Genomic DNA, 20,184 nt, shown 5'->3' on the forward strand with positions numbered 1-20,184 from the left:
GTAGAGACATGGATGAATCTAGAGACTGTCATACAGAGTGAAGTAAGTCAGAAAGAGAAAAACAAATATCGTATATTAATGCATATATGTGGAACGTAGAAAAATGGTACAGATGAACCGGTTTGCAGGGCAGAAATTGAGACACAGATACAGGGAACAAATGTATGGACACAAGGTGAGAAAGTTGCAGGGTGGGGGGTGGGGGGGCGGTGTGGTGGGATGAATTGGGAGATTGAGATTGACATGTATACACTGATGTGTATAAAATGGATAACTAATAACAACCTGCTATATAAAAAAATAAATTCAATAAAAAATGTATTATACTTATATTCCCTAGTGGATTAAAAAAAATGCTCACCAAAGAAGGCTTATGCAAGGAATCAAGAAGTTAATGACTTATTTTGACCACCTGAAGTGGCAACCTGGGTCCATTAAAAAAAAAAAAAGACACATGCACCCCAATGTTCATTGCAGTAGTATTTCCAATAGCCAGGTCATGGAAACAACCTAAATGCCCATCGACAGACGAATGGATTAAGAAAATGTGGTATATATATATACAATGGAATATTACTCAGCCATAAAAAGGAACAAAATTGGATTATTTGTAGAGATGTGGATGGATCTAGAGACTGTCATACAGAGTGAAGTAAGGCAGAAAGAGAAAAACAAATATTGTATATTAATGCATATATGTGGAACCTAGAAAAAATGGTACAGATGAACCATTTTTTTCAGGGCAGAAATTGAGACACAGGTGTAGAGAACAAATGTATGGACACCAAGGGGGGAAAGTGGGGGGTGGGTGGTGGTGTGATGAATTGGGAGATTGGGATTGACATATATACAGTAATATGTATAAAATGGATAACTAATAAGAACCTGCTATATAAAAAAATAAATAAAATTTAAAAATTAAAAAAAGAAACAGAAACCCAAGGATTAAATCCTTGACTATAACTTTGTAACCTATGCTGAATAGCATCACACAGTGTGTGAACACATGGATTCCAAGACATTGTCCATGTTACCAAGTTCCATTTTTGTGACACATTATTTGTGTGAACAGTATAATTCTTTGTAAATCATAAAATTGCACAGTTATTGGTGTTGGTTAACTGAAGTTTTGTATTTAATTTGAGATTTTTCTTCAACTTGGGCCAGGTATAAATAACAGCCTCCTCAGAGCTGCTTAAACACTTCAAACACAGTCTCACAGGCCATGTGAAACAGGTGTTGAGTGCTCCTGAGTACCCATGGCAGTTAGGATTCATGTCAAAACTGACCCTTTAACTGGATAATAAAATCTGTACCTCCACTACTTCCAAACAGAGATAGACTTCGAAACTTTTAAGCAGGTACCACACTATTGATATATGCACTTACACTTACTGGTCATTCATCTCTTTGTAATACTTGTGTGTGTGTGTAAAAGATGTCCAACTGACCTTTTCATCTTTTGTCCAATTATTCAGACCCTCAGCATACTTTCTCTGCAGATTCAGGTATCTTCTTTCTATATATAAATTTTAAATATGCAATATTTCCCATTTAGGATAGTGAGTATTACAATTCACTAAGATGGATTCTTGAGAACGACCCAACAGAACTAGACCTCAGGTTTGTCATAGATGAAGAACTTTTTGGACAGGTATGTAAATTTTGATTAATAAAAATGGTACATAAATTGTGGAACTTTAGAACTTAAGTTTAATAACTTAAGTGAAATGTTATAACTTAAGTTTCAATGTTAAATAATGCATATACTCAACATATTTCTACACTCTATTTTTAAATTTATTTTCCAGTAACGAAAGCTGTCTCTCAGAAAGAATTTGTGCTTCTTTAACATTTGACTCATTCCATATTTATTTTAGTAAAACTAATATTTCAAGTTTTCTTAGCTTTTGAATGGATTTAATTTGAAACACCAGGTTTCTGGTATAACTATCATATGTATACTTAATTTTTTTCACTAAAATAACATACCAAGGTATCATGCTTAATTTTAGACCCATCAACATGAGTTGAAAAACGGTGGATCAGAAATAGTCGTCACCAATAAGAACAAAAAGGAATATATTTAGTAAGTATTTTGTTGTAAGTATTTGACTCTATTTAGTAAATTCTTTATTGGAAATAATTTTATACTTCTTTCTGGGAAGACTCTTTGTACCTTCTTTCTCTTACCCCAGAGTCAGAGCCTCAATGTTCTTTTTTTCTTTCTGTAACCATGTCATATTACTCACTCATGTTCAGTTTTTGCCTTGGGCTTAGCTAGTCTTTATTTTTTGTTTCTAACCACAATACATGTACCTTAACAGTTTTTCTTGTTTCCTGTGAAAAAGATGAAATGTTTTGTTTCTTTTAGTCTGGTAATACAATGGCGATTTGTAAACCGAATCCAGAAGCAAATGGCTGCTTTTAAAGAGGTATTCATTTTGTTTCCTCTTCTATAATTTCAAAGTACAGTCCATAAGTTTTAAATATTGGGCCTTATCATGTCAGAGAAAAAGTAGTATATGACTTTTAAAAACCATTTTAAATTAATTTTCATACTGACAAAATATTAAATGAATAGATGTTGAGTTAAACGCAATCATTCAAGAAATCCATGCAATAAACAGTCCTCCTTAACATGGATCCCTCTCACCTTTCCCAGTCCCACTCCCCTCACCTTAAGTAACCTTAGGTGAACAAAGGAACAAGAGTGATAGAGGGATGGTGGAATATACTATTTGTTTCTTTTCCTAAATGGGGTCACATCATACATGTTGGTTTGTGACTCACTTTCTTCTCTTATCAAATACTTATTGGATGTCTTTACATGTCAAGATATGTAGCGACCTTTCTTTCTGGCTGCCTTTTATTCATACTCTAAATTAATAAGTTATTTAAACTTCCCAATTGATAGACATTTAGGCTGTTGTCAGGGCATTCATTTCCTAAGCTAACTAAAAGTCTTCTGTTAAATATTTATCACATACTTTTTCATTTATTCAACATTGAGCACTGACTGTATCCGGTGCTATGCGAGAGGCAAAAAGACATAGGTCCTGCTGTCAAGGAGCAGAGACTCTAAAGGGGGAAATGGACAGAGGGAAGCCTGCAGTACTAGGTGAGCAGAGAAGAGAGGTAGAAACCAGAGCAGAGAGAGGTGGAGGCAGGGGAGGGGAGGGCTCAAGGGATCGGCCAGCCACAGAGGAAGAGGAAATGCAATTCTAAGCAGAGGCAGCAGCACCTGTGAAGTGTGGCAGTAAGACAGACTGGGCACACGTTAGAGAGAATACAAGCAATTGCTGTACTGGATAAGAGGATGCAAGAGGTGAAATTAAGCCTGGAGAGATGGGAAGAACCAGATGATGGGGGCCCTGTTTGTTCAGAGTTTTCTCTGAAGTCCAGTGAGGGAAGAAGGTGGCATTAAAGGCTATCAACAATAGAACACCAGGACCCAATGTATTGATACATTTTGGTTAGATCATGCTGGAAGTGGTATGTAGTGAGCTAGAGAGGGCAAGACGAGCCGCAGAGGCTAGTTGGAAAGTGCTGCAGTGTTCCCGGGGAGAAATGGTAAGGACAGTGGGAAGAAAGCTGTGTGTGCACATGAGTGGCTCTCAGGAAGGGAGATCTATAGCTTAGGGTAATTTAAAGGATAGAGATCTGGGGATCCTCTGCATGTGTGTAGTGGAGGTGTGGACTAGACAAGATGGAAAATTCAAAAGAACAGTAAGAACGGTGAAAGTGGATGGCTACACGTGGGGATGTGCAAACACCAACATTTAAGAAATGGACAGGAGAAACGGAGACAGCAAAGGAAATCAGCAAAGGCAGACAGAGACATAGGAGGAAAACCATCAACAACAGCAGTTTCAAGAACAAAGGTGTTGTCAGCAATATCGTAGTGCAGAGAAGTCAAGTAAGTTAGGGAACTAAAAAGCATGTATTAGATGTAGCTGTAAAGCTGTCTTTGAGTTTCTCCAGGACACCTTCAGGGAAGCATTGATGAAGAGGTCAGATTGCAGTGGTTGAGGGATAGATGGGGGGGAGCGAGAGGGGATTTGGAAATGCGTAGTAACACTGTCCAGAACGTGGAGAGCAGAAAGAGGGGCTTGCTTTCTTGTTTTGTTTTTAAGGTAGATAAGGCTTGAACAAATTTAGATGCATGAAGAGTGAGCTAATAAAGGTTTCGTGATGACATCCTTGAGGAAGCAGATGAAGCACAGAGAGGAAGTGGTCCCTCTCTCCACAGCAGTGGGGAGGAGGCCTTCGTGGATGTTGGTGCTGGTTGGTACATGGGGATGCTGAAGGTTGAGGGAATTCCATCCTGCAGAATTGCCTCTATTTTCTCTCAAGTAGAAATTATCTGCTGTAAAGAAGGGGTGACGTGGAGGAGGAGGAGGCTTAAAAATTGTAAGAAGTTTTAAAATAGCCACTTTGAGGAATCAGTGAGAGAACAGACATGTATACTTTCTTGCCAACACTGAAATGTCAGTTAAGAGCCCATGACTGTGTAGTGGAAGAAGATGAAGTATGGGATTGTCCATTGACCCCACTGACCAGGGTTTTAAATATATTCTTTCTACTAGGGATTTTTTGAACTGATACCACAGGATCTCATCAAAATTTTTGATGAAAATGAACTAGAGGTAAGAAATATTGTTCTTATCTTAAAACAGGACTTTTGTTCCCATTATTTTTCATGTCTACAGTTTGACATTTCTTATTACGTAGCTTCTGATGTGTGGCTTGGGAGATGTCGATGTGAATGACTGGAGAGAACACACAAAGTACAAAAATGGCTACAGTGTAAATCATCAAGTCATCCAGTGGTTTTGGAAGGTAATGGAAAGCTTCTATTTTCATAAATTACTTTTCAGTAGATTCAATCATATTTAGCTATACTAGTGGATTACATAGAGATACGACAAAAAATATATATAGCCCTGCCAAAATTATCTTTGATTTTGCACTGTATATGTTTACCTTCTGGATATGGTTCCAACCTCCATACATATTTTTAGATAAATAAAATGTGCAGAATGTAGTAAGTGGCAGTGACAGCTGAGATAGGCACTTGGTTCCTTACTAAAGTTGGGACTCTTCAAAGGAACTTGTAATAACCTGCAGTGTATTCTCTGGGACTCCTGCATGGCTCCTTGGAATGTGATTTTCCATCTTATACAGAAATATGTATGCTACTCAATAATACCAGTAAATAACAATTTTTTAAAAGCCGTGAGTCACATCTGAGAGGAAATTTTGTCACTTTATTAGGCTATAATCCCATTCTAAAGAGTTACCATGTAGCCTTGGAACTTCGTGAACCACCCATAAGCACAACTTGAACTGAAAGAAACATGCAAATTTCATAAGTGATCATTAACGCTCTAACTAAATTCTGACAGCATATTTTTCAGGGTAGTTTTGTTACCGTTTTTTTCCAGTGATGTTCCTAAGTGCTGCTTTTATCTTTTGCAGGCTGTTTTAATGATGGACTCAGAAAAAAGAATACGATTACTTCAGTTTGTCACTGGCACATCCCGTGTGCCTATGAATGGATTTGCTGAACTGTATGGTAAGGATTTCCATAGATCATTAAAAGATGGAGCTTATGCCAGTTGTCTTTTTCATGGCTGACTAGTCTTCAAGCTTCTATCATTTATACAAATATTTAGCTTAATGAAAAAAATTAAGATTTTAAAATGATTGTAATTAGATACACTGAAGTAGATCAAAGTATATGTACACCTTCTAATCAGATAGCAAAGGAGAAAACTGGAAACATGAAATGACTCAAGTTACTTCCCATTCTTGAATTTTAAATTTGATTCCCACCCTGCATTCCATTACAGAAAAAGCATTGCCTGTAGTGTGACGGTTTAGGGCAGGCGGAGTGTAAAGTTCCACAGGGTGTTAATAAGCGTACAACAAAACCCAGAGAGTATCATAGTAGAATACATTTGGGGGAAAGAACGGACTAAATGAAGTTAAATATTCTGTTTATTGGAATGACATTTATTTGCTTTTAAAGATACCAAGAAGAAAAAGTCTTTCAGAGAAAGTATAGCCCAGATTGGAGCCCTACTGTCCCCTCCTTGGTTAAACCTGGTCTCCTTGTTAAGCTTCATTTATATCTGTTTGCAGAACCTGTCAAGCAGCTGCCACTTCTCCACCTAGAGTAACCACTCCCCGTAGGAAGGCTGAGAAAAGAGCTTTGCTGCTCACGAATGTGCTCATTGGAAAGACAAATCCAATTAAGCAGGGCAAACACCCCTTCCATCTCTAGATCCACTGCCCTCTTTTATGCAGCCCAGGCCTACAGCCATCCACTGATATCATGAATTTTTTGGAATTTGGGGGAGGTATCCTGCACACAGGTCCAGAGTTATTAGTGTTAGAATATAAATTCAAATTCTTAAGGGTTTACAAAAGAAGTAGAAGTTGCTTCAGAATGTTAATATTACAGTACAGTATTATCTAGCCAATAAAAAGTATGTTACATTTTTTTAACATCTTTATTGGGGTATAATTCCTTTACAATGGTGTGTTAGTTTCTGCTGTATAACAAAGTGAATCAGCTATACATATTGTATATGTATATTCCCCATATCCCCCCCCTCGCGTCTTCCTCCCACCCTCCCTATCCGACCCCTCTAGGTGGTCACAAAGCACCGAGCTGATCTCCCTGTGCTATGCGGCTGCTTCCCACTAGCTAGCTATTTTACATTTGGTAGTGTATATATGTCCATGACACTCTCTCACTTCGTCCCAACTTACCCTTCCCCTCCCCAAGTCCTCAAGTCCTCAAGTCCTTTATTCCTGTCCTGCCCCTGGGTTCTTCAGAACCTTTTTTTTTTTTTTTTTAGATTCCATGTATATGTGTTAGCATACAGTATTTGTTTCTCTCTTTCTGACTTGCTTCACTCTGTATGACAGACTCTAGGTCCATCAACCTCACTACAAATAAATCAATTTCATTTTTTTATGGCTGAGTAATATTCCATTGTATATATGTGCCACATCTTCTTTATCCATTCATCTGTCGATGGACACTTGGTCGTTTCCATGTCATGGCTATTGTAAATAGAGCTGCAGTGAACATTGTGGTACATGACTCTTTTTGAATTATGGTTTTCTCAGGGTATATGCCCAGTAGGGGGATTGCTGGGTCATATGGTAGTTCTATTTTTAGTTTTATAAGGACTTCCATACTGTTCTCCATAGTGGCTGTATCAATTTACATTCCCACCACCAACAGTGCAAGAGTGTTCCCTTTTCTCCACACCCTCTCCAGCATTTGTTGTTTGTAGACTTTTTGATGATGGCCATTCTGACCAGTGTGAGGTGATACCTCATTGTAGTTTTGATTTGCATTTCTCTAATGATTAGTGATGTTGAGCATCCTTTCATGTGTTTGTTGGCAATCTGTATATCTTCTCTGGAGAAATGTCTATTTAGGTCTTCCGCCCATTTTTGTATTGGGTTGTTTCTTTTTTTGATATTGAGCTGCATGAGCTGCTTGTGTATTTTGGAGATTAATCCTTTGTCAGTTGCTTCATTTGCAAATATTTTCTCCCATTCTGAGGGTTTTTTCATCTTGTTTATGGTTTCCTTTGCTGTGCAAAAGCTTTGAAGTTTCATTAGGTCCCATTTGTTTATTTTTGTTTTTATTTCCCTTTCCCTAGGAGGTGGGTCAAAAAGGATCTTGCTGTGATTTATGTCATAGAGTGTTCTACCTATGTTTTCCTCTAAGAGTTTTATAGTGTCTGACCTTAAATTTAAGTCTTTAATCCATTTTGAGTTTATTATTGTGTATGATGTTAGGGAGTGTTCTAATTTCATTCTTTTACATGTAGCTGTCCAGTTTTCCCAGCACCACTTATTGAAGAGGCTGTCTTTTCTCCATTGTATACTCTTGCCTCCTTTATGAAAGAGAAGGTGACACTATGTGTGTGGGTTTATCTCTGGGCTTTCTATCCTGTTCCATTGATCTATATTTCTGTTTTTGTGTCAGTACTATACTGTCTTGATTACTGTAGCTTTGTAGTATAGTCTAAAGTCAGGGAGCCTGATTGCTCCAGCTCCATTTTTCTTTCTCAGGATTGCTTTGGCTATTCGGGATCTTTTGTGTTTCCATACAGATTGTGAAATTTTTTGTTCTAGTTCTGTGAAAAATGCCATTGGTAGTTTGATAGGGATTGCATTGAATCTGTAGATTGCTTTGGGTAGTATAGTCAATTTCACAATGTTGACTCTTTCAATCCAAGAACATGGTATATCTCACCATCTGTTTGTATCATCTTTAATTTCTTTCATCAGTGTCTTATAGATTTCTGCATACAGGTCTTTTGTCTCCTTAGGTAGGTTTATTCCTAGGTATTTTATTCTTTTTGTTGCAATGGTAAATGGGAGTGTTTCCTTGATTTCTCTTTCAGATTTTTCATCATTAGTGTATAGGAATGCAAGAGATTTCTGTGCATTAATTTTGTATCCTGCAACTTTGCCAAATTCATTGATTAGCTCTAGTAGTTTTCTGGTGGCATCTTTAGGATTCTCTATGTATAGTATCATGTCATCTGCAAACAGTGACAGTTTCATTTCTTCTTTTCCAATTTGTATTCCTTTTATTTCTTTTTCTCCTCTGATTGCCGTGGCTAGGACTTCCAAAACTATGTTGAATAATAGTGGCAAGAGTGGACATCCTTGTCTTGTTCCTGATCTTAGAGGAAATGCTTTCAGTTTTTCACCATCGAGAATGATGTTTGCTGTAGGTTTGTCATATATGGCCTTTATTTTGTTGAGGTAGGTTATCTCTATGCCCACTTTCTGGAGAGTTTTTATCATAAATGGGTGTTGAATTTTGTCAAAAGCTTTTTCTGCATCTATTGAGATGATCATATGGTTTTTATCCTTCAATTTGTTATTATGGTGTATCACACTGATTGATTTGCATATATTGAAAAGTCCTTGCATCCCTGGGATAAACCCCACTTGATCATCGTGTATTATCCTTTTAATGAGTTGTTGGATTCTGTTTCCTAGTATTTTGTTGAGGATTTTTGCATCTATATTCATCAGTGATACTGGTCTGTAATTTTCTTTTTATGAGTATCTTTGTCTGGTTTTGGTGTCAGGGAGATGGTGGCCTCGTAGAATGAGTTTGGGAGTGTTCCTTCCTCTGCAATTTTTTGGAAGAGTTTGAGAAGGATGGGTGTTAGCTCTTCTCTAAATGTTTGATAGAATTCACCTGTGAAGCCATCTGTGGGCTTTTGTTTGTTGGAAGATTTTTTTTTTTTTTTTTTTTTTTTTTTTTTTTTTGTGGTACGCGGGCCTCTCACTGTTGTGGCCTCTCCCATTGCGGAGCACAGGCTCCAGACACGCAGGCTCAGCGGCCATGGCTCATGGGCCCAGCCGCTCCACGGCACGTGGGATCTTCCCGGACCAGGGTACGAACCCGTGTCCCCTGCATCGGCAGGCGGACTCTCAACCACTGCGCCACCAGGGAAGCCCTGTTGGAAGATTTTTAATCACAGTTTCAATACCAGTGCTTGTGATTGGTCTGTGTCTATTTTCTATTTCTTCCTGGTTCAGTCTCAGAAGGTTGTGCTTTTATAAAAATGTTTCTGTTTCTTCCAGGTTGTCCATTTTATTGGCATATACTTGCTTGTGGTAATCTCTCATGATCCTTTGTATTTCTGTGGTGTCAGTTGTTACTTCTCCTCTTTCATTTCTAATTCTGTGTCTGGCTAGTGGCTTATCAATTTTGTTTATCTTCTCAAAGAACCAGCTTTTAGATTTATTGATCTTTGCTATTGTTTCCTTCATTTCTTTTTCATTTATTTCTGATCTGGTCTTTATGATTTCTTTCCTTCTGCTAACTTTGGGGGGTTTTTTGTTCTTCTTTCTCTGATTGCTTTAGATGTAAGTTTAGGTTGTTTATTTGAGATTTTTCTTGTTTCTTGAAGTAGGATTGTATTGCTATAAACTTCCCTCTTAGAACTGCTTTTGCTGCATCCCATAGGTTTTGGGTCGTTGTGTTTTCATTGTCATTTGTTTTTAGATATTTTTTAATTTCTTCTTTGATTTATTCAGTGATCTCTTGGTTATTTCGTAGCATATTGATTAGTCTCCAGGTGTTTGTATTTTTTACCGTTTTTTTCCTGTAATTAATATCTAGTCCTATAGTGTTATGGTCGGAAAAGATACCTGATACGATTTCAATTTTCTTAAATTTACCAAGGCTTGATTTGTGACCCAAGAGATGATCTATCCTGAAGAATGTTCCATGAGTGCTTGAGAAGAGAGTGTATTCTGTTGTTTTGGGGTGGAATGTCCTATAAATATCAATTAAGTCCATCTTGTTTAATGTGTCATTTAAAGCTTGTGTTTCCTTATTTATTTTCATTTTGGATCATCTGTCCATTGGTGAAAGTGGGGTCTTAAAGTCCCCTACTATTATTGTGTTACTGACAATTTCTCCTTTTATGGTTGTTAGCATTTGCCCTATGTATCGAGGTGCTCCTATGTTGGGTGCATAAATATTTACAATTGTTATATCATCTTCTTGGATTGATCCCTTAATCATTATGTAGTGTCCTTCTTTGTCTCTTGTAATAGTCTTTATTTTAAAGTCTATTCTGTCTGATATGAGAATTGCTACTCCAGCTTTCTTTTGATTTCCATTTGCATGGAATATCTTTTCTTCCGTCCCCTGACTGTCAGTCTGTACGTGTCCCTAAGTCTGAAGTGGGTCTCTTGTAAACAACATATATACGGCTCTTGTTTTTGTATCCATTCAGCTAGTCTTTGTCTTTTGGTTGGAGCATTTAATCCATTTACATTTAAGGTAATTATCAATATGTATGTTCCTATTACCATTTTCTTAATTGTTTTGGGTTTGTTATTGTAGGTCTTTTCCTTCTCTTGTGTTTCCTGCCTAGAGAAGTTCCTTTAGCATTTGTTGTAGTGCTGAATTCTCTTAGCTTTTGCTTGTCTGTAAAGGTTTTAATTTCTCCTTCGAATCTTAATGAGATCCTTGCTGGGTAATCTTGGTTGTAGGCTTTTCCCTTTCATCACTTTAAATATGTCCTGCCACACCCTTCTGGCTTGCAGAGTTTCTGCTGAAGAATCAGCTGTTAACCTTATGGGGATTCCCCTGTATGTTATTTGTTGCTTTTCCCTTGTTGCTTTTAATATTTTTTCTTTGTGTTTAATTTTTAATAGTTTGATTAATATGTGTCTTGGCATGTTTCTCCTTGGATTTATCCTGTATGGGACTCTCTGCGCTTCCTGGACCTGACTGAGTATTTCCTTTCCCATATTAGCAAAGTTTTCAACTATAATCTCTTCAAATACTTTCTCAGCCCCTTTCTTTTTCTCCTCTTCTTCTGGGATCCCTATATTTTGAATGTTGGTGCATTTAATGTTGTCCCAGAGGTCTCTGAGACTGTCCTCAATTCTTTTCATTCTTTTCTCTTTATTCTGCTCTGCAGTAGTTATTTCCACTATTTTATCTTCCAGGTCACTTGTCCTTTCTTCTACCTCAGTTATTCTGCTATTGATTCCTTCCAGAGAATTTTTAATTTCATTTATTGCGTTGTTCATAGTTTGTTTGCTCTTTAGTTCTTCTGGGTCCTTGTTAAACGTTTCTTATATTTTCTCCATTCTATTTCCAAGATTTTGGATCATCTTTACTATCATTACTCTGAATTCTTTTTCAGGTACAGTGCCTATTTCCTCTTCATTTGTTTGGTCTGATGAGTTTTTGCCTTGCTCTTTCATCTGCTATGTATTTCTCTGTCTTCTCATTTTGCTTAACTTACTGTGTTTGGGGTCACCTTTTCACAAGCTGCAGGTTCATAGTTCCCATTTTTTCTGGTGTCTGACCCCAGTGGGTAAGGTTGGTTCAGTGGGTTGTGTAGGCTTCCTGGTGGAGGGGACTGGTGCCTGTGTTCTGATGGATGAGGCTGGATCTTGTCTTTCTGGTGGGCAGGATCACATCTGGTGGTGTGTTTTGGGGTGTCTGTGAACTTATTATGGTTTTAGACAGCCTCTCTGGTAATGGGTGGGATTGTGTTCCTGTCTTGCTAGTTGTTTGGCATGGGTTGTCCAGCACTGGAGCTTGCTGGTTGTTGAGGGGAGCTGGGTCTTAGCATTGAGATAGAGATCTCTGGGAGAGCTCTCACCAATTGATATTACGAGGGGCCGGGAGGTCTCTTGTGGACCAATGTCCTGAACTCAGCTGTCCCACCTCAGAGGCTCAGGCCTGACACCTGCCCAGAGCACCAAGATCCTGGGTCATCCTGGAGAAGATGGACTGAAGCCAGGAGAAAGCTAGATGATGGGAGACCTGTCAAAAGGCTTGTTTGGTGAAATCAGGCAAAGGATGGTGACATTCTGTACCCAGGCTCTACTCGTGAAGGGGAAAGGGTTGCCCTCAGGAAGCCAAGTGCAAACTTCCACGCAAAAGTATGTTACATTGATATTGGTTGACTTACAGGAAGTTTTCCAGATGGATTGTTTAGGTGAGAGAATCAAGAGGAAGGGAAATATGATTCCATGCTGTGGAAAACACAATGACAAAAGTACTGAAATTTTAACTGTGTGGATAATTGTGATGTGTGATGTGTGAAAAACAATGCTTTTTGAGAAAAGAGTAATATGGAAAATTTAGGTATTTTTTGTGCTGCTTCTGACAATTATCCTCACACACACATATTTGGATATGAGTCTAAGACATGGAGAGAAGTATGGAAGGTGTCTCATCGTGTTGTCAGCATTGATGACCTAGGAGGTTGGAGGATGTTGAGAATTGGAGAAGGAAGAGCTAAGCGAAAATTCCAAAGGAAAAAAACAGTTTCTTAGAATGTCCATAATAAGAGGAAAATGTAGCATGTATAACATGATCCCATGCACATAAAATCCTATATAGATGCACATGCACAAAAAGATTCATGATAGGATGTTTACTCAGATTTAATGGTGGAATTTCAGGTGACTTTTCCATCTTTCATTATATAATCTCACTGCAAAAAAAAAAAAATAAAGCAATAGAGAAAAAATAATCAGAAAAAGCTGTTTTCAGTGGGACTCAAAAACGCACATTTTCTGTGTACCTATGACAGAGGTGGTATATGGAAATGCAGGGCTAGGAAACAGCAAAAGCCCCGTCAGACACACAACCCCCACCCCCTTCCCCAGGACAGAGGAATACTGTGGTCCCAAATGCACTGATAGAAGAGGAGTCCTCGTTTCATGGCTGGACAGTAAAGTCATCAGGGCCAGGACAACATTATTTCTTTTGATTTTAAAGAAACTAGATGTTCTCTGTGTGTTTAAGCTCTACATTAGCAAAAGTGAGTTGTGAAAAGCCCAGAAATTCCTGTAAGACTAATTGAAACCAAAGCAACTCTTCTTCCTTGTAGGCTCTAACGGACCACAGTCATTTACAGTTGAGCAGTGGGGCACCCCTGAGAAGCTGCCAAGAGCTCATACATGGTAAGCAGTTTCTCTGACCCTAGAGAACAAGTCCTCAGAGACAGAAGGTCCTCTAACTGTCTGGGTACAGAAGGTGTAGTTCCCTCTGTGCCATGTTGGTGGCAGATATGGAGGGGGAGGGGGGGGGAGGAGAGGAGGAGGAGGACCGGGAGACAGCAACACCAACCCAGGAACAGCTGTTTCTTTACTGGGCAGGCCTGAAGACCAGGTAGCTGAACATTGGAGAGACCCATCTAAACTTTTGACCAGGGGACATCCCTGGTTGTCCAGTGGTTAAGACTCGCTGCTTCCACTGCAGGGGGCACAGGTTCGATCCCTGGTCAGGGAACTGATCCCAGATGCCACATGGTACAGCCAAAAAAAAAAAAAAAGGTAAACTGTTGACCATATCTTGCTTCCATCACATGAATGATAAGCCATCCCAAGAAGGACTAGAACATTCCATTTTGAAGGTTCAAATGACAGGAGCCCAGATATTTGGAGATCAGGGTGGAGGTGAGAGGTGACCACCAAGAATTCATGGGGAGAGTCCACACCTAGAGACCAATCCTAAACATTCCTTCTCCCTGAGGAGAAAAGGTCTTTTCGTGTGGTTGAAACATAGCATGCATAGCTGCACCATGAATACTTTGCCCTGGGAACTCGCTTTGTCAGTGTCTGCAATAACCAGCCCCTCTCTGTTCTTTCAGCTTTAATCGCTTGGACTTGCCACCGTATGAGTCATTTGAAGAATTATGGGATAAACTTCAGATGGCCATTGAGAACACTCAGGGTTTTGATGGCGTTGATTAGATTACAAGTAACAATCTATGGTGTTTTACTGCCTTTTTTTTATAAGCAAAATCTTGACTTAAAATTTTCCAGGGAACTACTAACCCTTGGCCATTGATGCTTCCCAGATATTGGAGAAAATCATGTCAAAAAATTAGAAGACACAGTGTGACAACTTTTCCATTATTTCATTCACTTATATAAGGTGTTGCTTTTACGCAGTTGTTTTGTTCTATCTTGAGTTCACCCTCTAGTATAAAAGTCCTGTGTGCCTGAAATCGTGAGTTTTGTCCTTGACATTTACCTCTTTTACAGTATTTGCCAGGCAGTTCCTTAAACTACTGAAATTATAACTGTGAAATATTTGTGATAAGTGTCATGTGTGAGAAGTTTGATGCTTTTTGAGAAGGAAACTGAAATTGGGGAAAAAATCTTTAATATTGAGTACACTACAATATACTCAGTGCTGCCTGCAGCTAGTTATTATTTTGTAGACCTGCCTACTGCACGTTACTGCCCAGATTTTTGAAAAAAAATCTTAGAAAGTATGTTACCTATATTTTTAGTCAACTGATTCACTTGCAAAAAGCTGTTCACTTCTTCATTTTAAAAAGCATTTGGCTTTTGTTAATATGCGGCTTTACTAAGCAAGGTGGTTCATAAGACGTGAAGCAAATTCAACTTTGCGAAGGGTTAAAGGTATTAACGCCTCCCTCTTGCCTGTATATCCTTATGGCTCATTGGTAGAGTTATCACTCTTTACTGTGTTCGTTTAGTTAAAAGAATTCCTTCTTCAAACTAAAGCTTGACAAAGCAGTATTCCTAAATAAGCCTTGAAGAACTAAGTTAAATATATAATACTTGCCTTTACTAGTCATTCTTTACACTTGCACAATTATGTAGTAAATATATGTTTACAGGGTTTATTATGTTTACAGATTAAGCTAATCTCTGCAGTTGCATTTTTATATTTTTAGTATTTCACTTTAGTCAAAAAAAAACAAATAATTTGTTAAAAATAACCAAAGAATAGTTATAATGCATAATTTGTATTAAATTACCATATTTCTTATGCTTTTTTAAAAACCTGTTTACTATGAAAATGTTTTGCTATAAATCCAAAACTCTTTAGGCAAAATGCTACAGATAGACTCCGACTTTAACCAAACTGAAGTACATAAAAATCCTGTACATGCATTCAGTGAAGGTTTACTGCATGCCTGCGGTGTGCATAGCTCTGTCTAGGCCCTGGGGTGAGAGTTGTCAGCTTCAAAGAAATCTAGCTGAGTCCCCATCCTCAAGGAACTTAGAGATGTGTAAAGGAATTTTCAAACAATCAAAAGTCGGGGTGAGGGCTTCCCTGGTGGCGCAGTGGTTGAGAGTCCGCCTGCCGATGCAGGGGACACGGGTTCGTGCCCCGATCCGGGAAGATCCCACATGCCGCAGAGCGGCTGGTCCCGTGAGCCACGGCCGCTGAGCCTGCGCGTCCGGAGCCTGTGCTCTGCAACGGGAGAGGCCACAGCAGTGAGAGGCCCGCGTACCAAAAAAAAAAAAAAAAGTCGGAGTGAGCAGAATAAGGCAAAAGGGAAAGTGTTCCAGTGCACCTGCAAAGATAAGTGTGCAAGACTGTATTTATATATTTTATACCTACATTGGAATGATTATATAGAAAATGCTCTTGCAAAAAGATAAAGCTATTTCTCAATATGGTATCTCCGTGATTTAGGGGTAATTGTAAATATATGTTATTAATCTTCTTAAATACATACATATATATATATATGCATACTCTGAGAGTTGTAAAAAGTGACTGCATATGGCTCTTGGTTAAAGTTTGTTGGGGTCTAACACAATGGATACCATTCAGCACCTGGTAGGGATCTCCCATGTGACAGAAGCAAAACCACTTTCCAAACAGCACATCAGCAGCTCAGCTTAGGGAGAGTCATTCACAGATCTATGTACCCTGTGTCTTATCTTCATCTTGCTAACTAGCATTCAGAGGAGACCACCAGGTGTAGCCCTAATTTTATCACTTACCAAATGTTTAAACTGAAGCAGCATACTTCACCTCTCTGGGCTCCTGGTTCTTCACCTGTCAAAGGAAAATAATCATGCACACTCTCATTGTCAGGTAAGATTATTGTAAATTCCAGAAAGATGCTTTGTGAAGTATCATATACGATCAGAAGGTGCTTTGTGCTGACCATCAGATTTTGTCAAATCAGGTGTGAACACGAACTACACTCCCAAAGAAAAATCTCTTCATTTAAAAATAAAATGACTGCTGACAGACAAGGAAGTAGGAACATCTCTGATATTGAATATATACAGATATACATATGCATGTTTATCTGTTCATGGATCTTACCATCAGAATTCATTTTCTCCACATGAGCAAAGTAATATTAATATGGGCCAATGCATTTTTGAATGTTCTCATTATGTAGTACTGAATGTGAAAACTATTTCTGTTAAAACAAGATTTTACCACATGATTGTTTAAATATCGCTTCTGTGAAATACAGCAAATATCAGAGCTTGAGAAAATATAAAGCTTGCTTTTCGTCCGACTCATTCACTTGGATGATTCTGTGACTCAGATAAAACAGGGTGTTAAAGAGACCAGACACTCCCACCAGCCCCCAGCCACAGACCATCATCTCCCAGGTGTGCACTGATGGTCCAAAAGGAACCTGTATCAAGCAACACAGCCCCTTATCCCAGATAGCAAAGTTTCTCAAATGCATTCTACGGCTGGAAGTAAATAGGGTCATTTATGTAAAGCAAGGACGTCGGGTTTTTTTTAGAGTTATAAGCGCATAATTTTAGCCTATTATTTTCTCTGTAATCAAACAAATTTTAACAGGCATAAAATTATGGTACAAATGCATTTCATCCTAATTTAAATGGTTAGTTGTTTTCATTTTTTATTTATAATGCTGAAATTATTCCAGAGAATTATCAAGTTAAACAATTCGTTTGGATTATAAGCCACTTGACATTGTTTTTTAAAATCTTCTCATATGGGAAAAAGATATCAAGATTAATGTATCAAAATTTATTGCATACTTTAAAATATAAAACCATTTTTTAAAATCTTGATGCCACAAATAAAGTTCTATTCTAGTAAAAACAGAAACTGTGATTTATTTTCAAATAGAAATGTTTCCAAGCCATTATCCTTGGCCAATAGCTCCTGATCTAGTTCTCTGCAGCAACACATGGAATTCTCAAGACAACCTTGAATTTATAGCAGGTTACCTAGCATGAGTATAAACTCTTAACCACAGAAAATCTCCATTTTACAAACAGGTCCTGTTCCCAAAATCTGGTTGTTAGTAAAATATACAGAAGACAATATAATAATAAAGTTACAAATGGACTGGATTTCAGACTTGCTGTTGTTCATTCCAGAGGCCAGCCATGGAACCTATTTATAACATTGTTTCTATGAGAAAAGGAATTCCAAGTGTTAACTTAAGAAGTAAGTATCTTTTCATCCTTCCTCTGAACTGCTGGAAGTTTCTCAGTTAGAAGGGAATCCAACACCCTCACTCCCAGTCAGCCCTAGGAAGGTGCTGTTCCAGCCCAGTTTCTGCCCAAAATCCAGACAGTAGTTGTAATCTATGGGGTCCAGACGCCTGCCTTCCCTGCTTCCACCCTTCCAGTGCTCACCAGCTCGGGCAGTAGCTAGCCCGCACCGTGCCTCCCTGTACAGGAAGTCCTTGCTTTGCTGTCTATCAGGGCAGGCACATTCCTTTTTATAAAGGATATTATACTAAATGTTAGAATCGCAGTACCTCACTCTGAATAGTGGGCTTCAGTAGATTTGTGTGTATTTTTCTTGAGCGTTAAAGAATATCTCTAAATTAGCGGCCTCTTTTCGGTTCTGCCAGTCTCTTCATCTGCAATCCATCCTATGCAGTCCCTCCATCCCACACCAGTGTTTCCTTTCTCATATACAAATCTGATCAGGTTACTCGGCCAGAAACTCTCTGAAAGCTCCCCGGAGCCAGAAGGAAGAAGCCCAAACCCGCTGGCATGAAATGCAGTCTGTCCCCAGCTTTATGCATGAGTTCCACCTTCCATCATTCCCCACTCAGGCACCCTACCCTCCACCCAAACCACACCTCCCTCCAGTCCCTAATCACTGAAAACTTCTCTATACCTGCTTATGTCCACTTGCAAAATCCTCCTCCTCTTGGAGCAGTGGAAAGGTGCTGTGTACTAGCAGGTACTTAGTAGCGTGAATGGGATCATATTGCTATGCTTTGTTTACATAATTCTCGCCTACAAACTTGGGCAGCTTGAAAACAGGGACTTCTTTGTATATATTTTTAATATGTTCATTTTCCAACACATAAATACATTATAAGTATTGTTTGTGTATAGACCCAGTGCACATGTATTGAGCACCTACAGCGTCCCTGGCCCTGTGCAGTAATATGCAGGAAGCTCTGTGTTTAGGGGGATGATGGGAACTGTGAAAATGCACATGCAGAGAAGGAGCTTGACTGAGATCCTGCAGAGCGCCAGGGTCTGCTGTAAACACTTAACGTGGGTCCCATTTAATATTCATAAAAACTCAGTGAGGCAGGTTTTATAGGCTCAAAAAGGACAAGTAATTCACCTGAGGCCACATAGCATATAAACTCAGTGGATTATGAACCACACACACACAAAAAAAGAAAGCTATAGAATCCAATCAGCAAATTACCAAGGTGTATTCATTTTCTATTGCTGCATAACAAATGACCACAAAGCAAGCAGCTCAAATCAACACCCATTTATCATCTCACAGTTCAGTCAGTCATTAACTCCACATGGAATCTAAAATATGACACAGATGGACTTATCTACGAAACAGAAACAGACTCAGACATAGAGAACAGACTGGTGGTTGCCAAGGGGGAGGTGGGGAAGAGATGGATTGGGAGTTTGGGATTAGCAGATGCAAACTATTATATATATAGAATGGATAAACAACAAGGTCCTACTGTATAGCACAGGGAACTATATTCAATATCCTATGATGAATCATAATGGAAAAGAATATGAAAAAGAGTGTATATATATGTATAACTGAATCACTTTGCTGTTTAGCATAATTAACAGAACATTGTAAATCAACTATACTTGAATAAAATTAATTTAAATATTTTTTAAAAAGAAATCCACATGGGCTCAGCTGGCTTCTCTACTTAGGGCCTCACAGGCCAAAACCAAGGTGTCAACCAACAGAACTCTTACCTGCTTCAGTGATTCTTCAGTTGTTGACAGAATCCAGTTCCTTGTGGCTAGAGTTCTGAGGTCCCCATTTTCTGGCTGGCTGTCATCTGGGGACCAGTCTAAGCTTCTACAGGCCACATACATTTCTCATCACTTGGCCGCTCCATCTTCAAGCCAGCGATGGTGTGTGGAATCGTTTTCATGCTTAGAACCTCCCTGATGCCTCCTTTTGCCGTCCTTTTCTGCCACCAGGTGGAGAAAATTCTCAATTTCCAAGGCTCACTTGATTAGTCCGACCTCTATCATCTGCCCTTTTGAAGTCGACTGTGCTGTAGGCATAACACAGTCATGGGAGTGAGATCTTATCACATTCACGGATTGCAGGTATTGGGGCCTTGAGCTTTTGGGCCATTTGTAGAAATTCCAGCTCCCACACAACCTAAAAGTAAAGGGTGGCAAAGGGTCATGGAGATGCGGCTTGAAAAACACTTAAATGTATCTAATTTTATAGTTCGTGGTTCAGGGTTCCATTCTTTGCCAATGAAAAACCTGATGAACGGTACTATCAGCCGGTGGATTCATCTTCAGCAGCTGTGAATTCACGAATCACTACACAGGTTTGTGGTTTTCTCAGTGGCATCAAGGTTGAATTGGCCTGAAATTAGATTCAACTCATCCTCA

At 38.8% G+C, this 20,184-nt stretch overlaps 1 protein-coding gene across 13 annotated transcripts in view; it reads left to right on the plus strand.

Moving 5' to 3' along the window:
- Positions 1-17,402, plus strand: part of NEDD4 (NEDD4 E3 ubiquitin protein ligase) — a 207,453-nt gene extending 190,051 nt beyond the window's left edge. For all 13 annotated transcript variants that reach the window (XM_067029809.1, XM_067029802.1, XM_067029803.1 and 10 more), the window contains 8 exons: positions 1,559-1,654; positions 2,016-2,089; positions 2,375-2,435; positions 4,590-4,649; positions 4,735-4,842; positions 5,482-5,578; positions 13,428-13,500; positions 14,190-17,402. In XM_067029809.1, the coding sequence (XP_066885910.1) occupies positions 1,559-1,654; positions 2,016-2,089; positions 2,375-2,435; positions 4,590-4,649; positions 4,735-4,842; positions 5,482-5,578; positions 13,428-13,500; positions 14,190-14,292 (672 nt within the window). In that variant the 3' untranslated portion in view covers positions 14,293-17,402. The remainder of the gene's footprint in view (positions 1-1,558; positions 1,655-2,015; positions 2,090-2,374; positions 2,436-4,589; positions 4,650-4,734; positions 4,843-5,481; positions 5,579-13,427; positions 13,501-14,189) is intronic.
- Positions 17,403-20,184: the final 2,782 nt, after the last annotated feature.

This window comes from Kogia breviceps, chromosome 3, assembly GCF_026419965.1.
Source record: "Kogia breviceps isolate mKogBre1 chromosome 3, mKogBre1 haplotype 1, whole genome shotgun sequence".
NCBI classification, from domain to species: Eukaryota; Metazoa; Chordata; class Mammalia; order Artiodactyla; family Physeteridae; genus Kogia; species Kogia breviceps.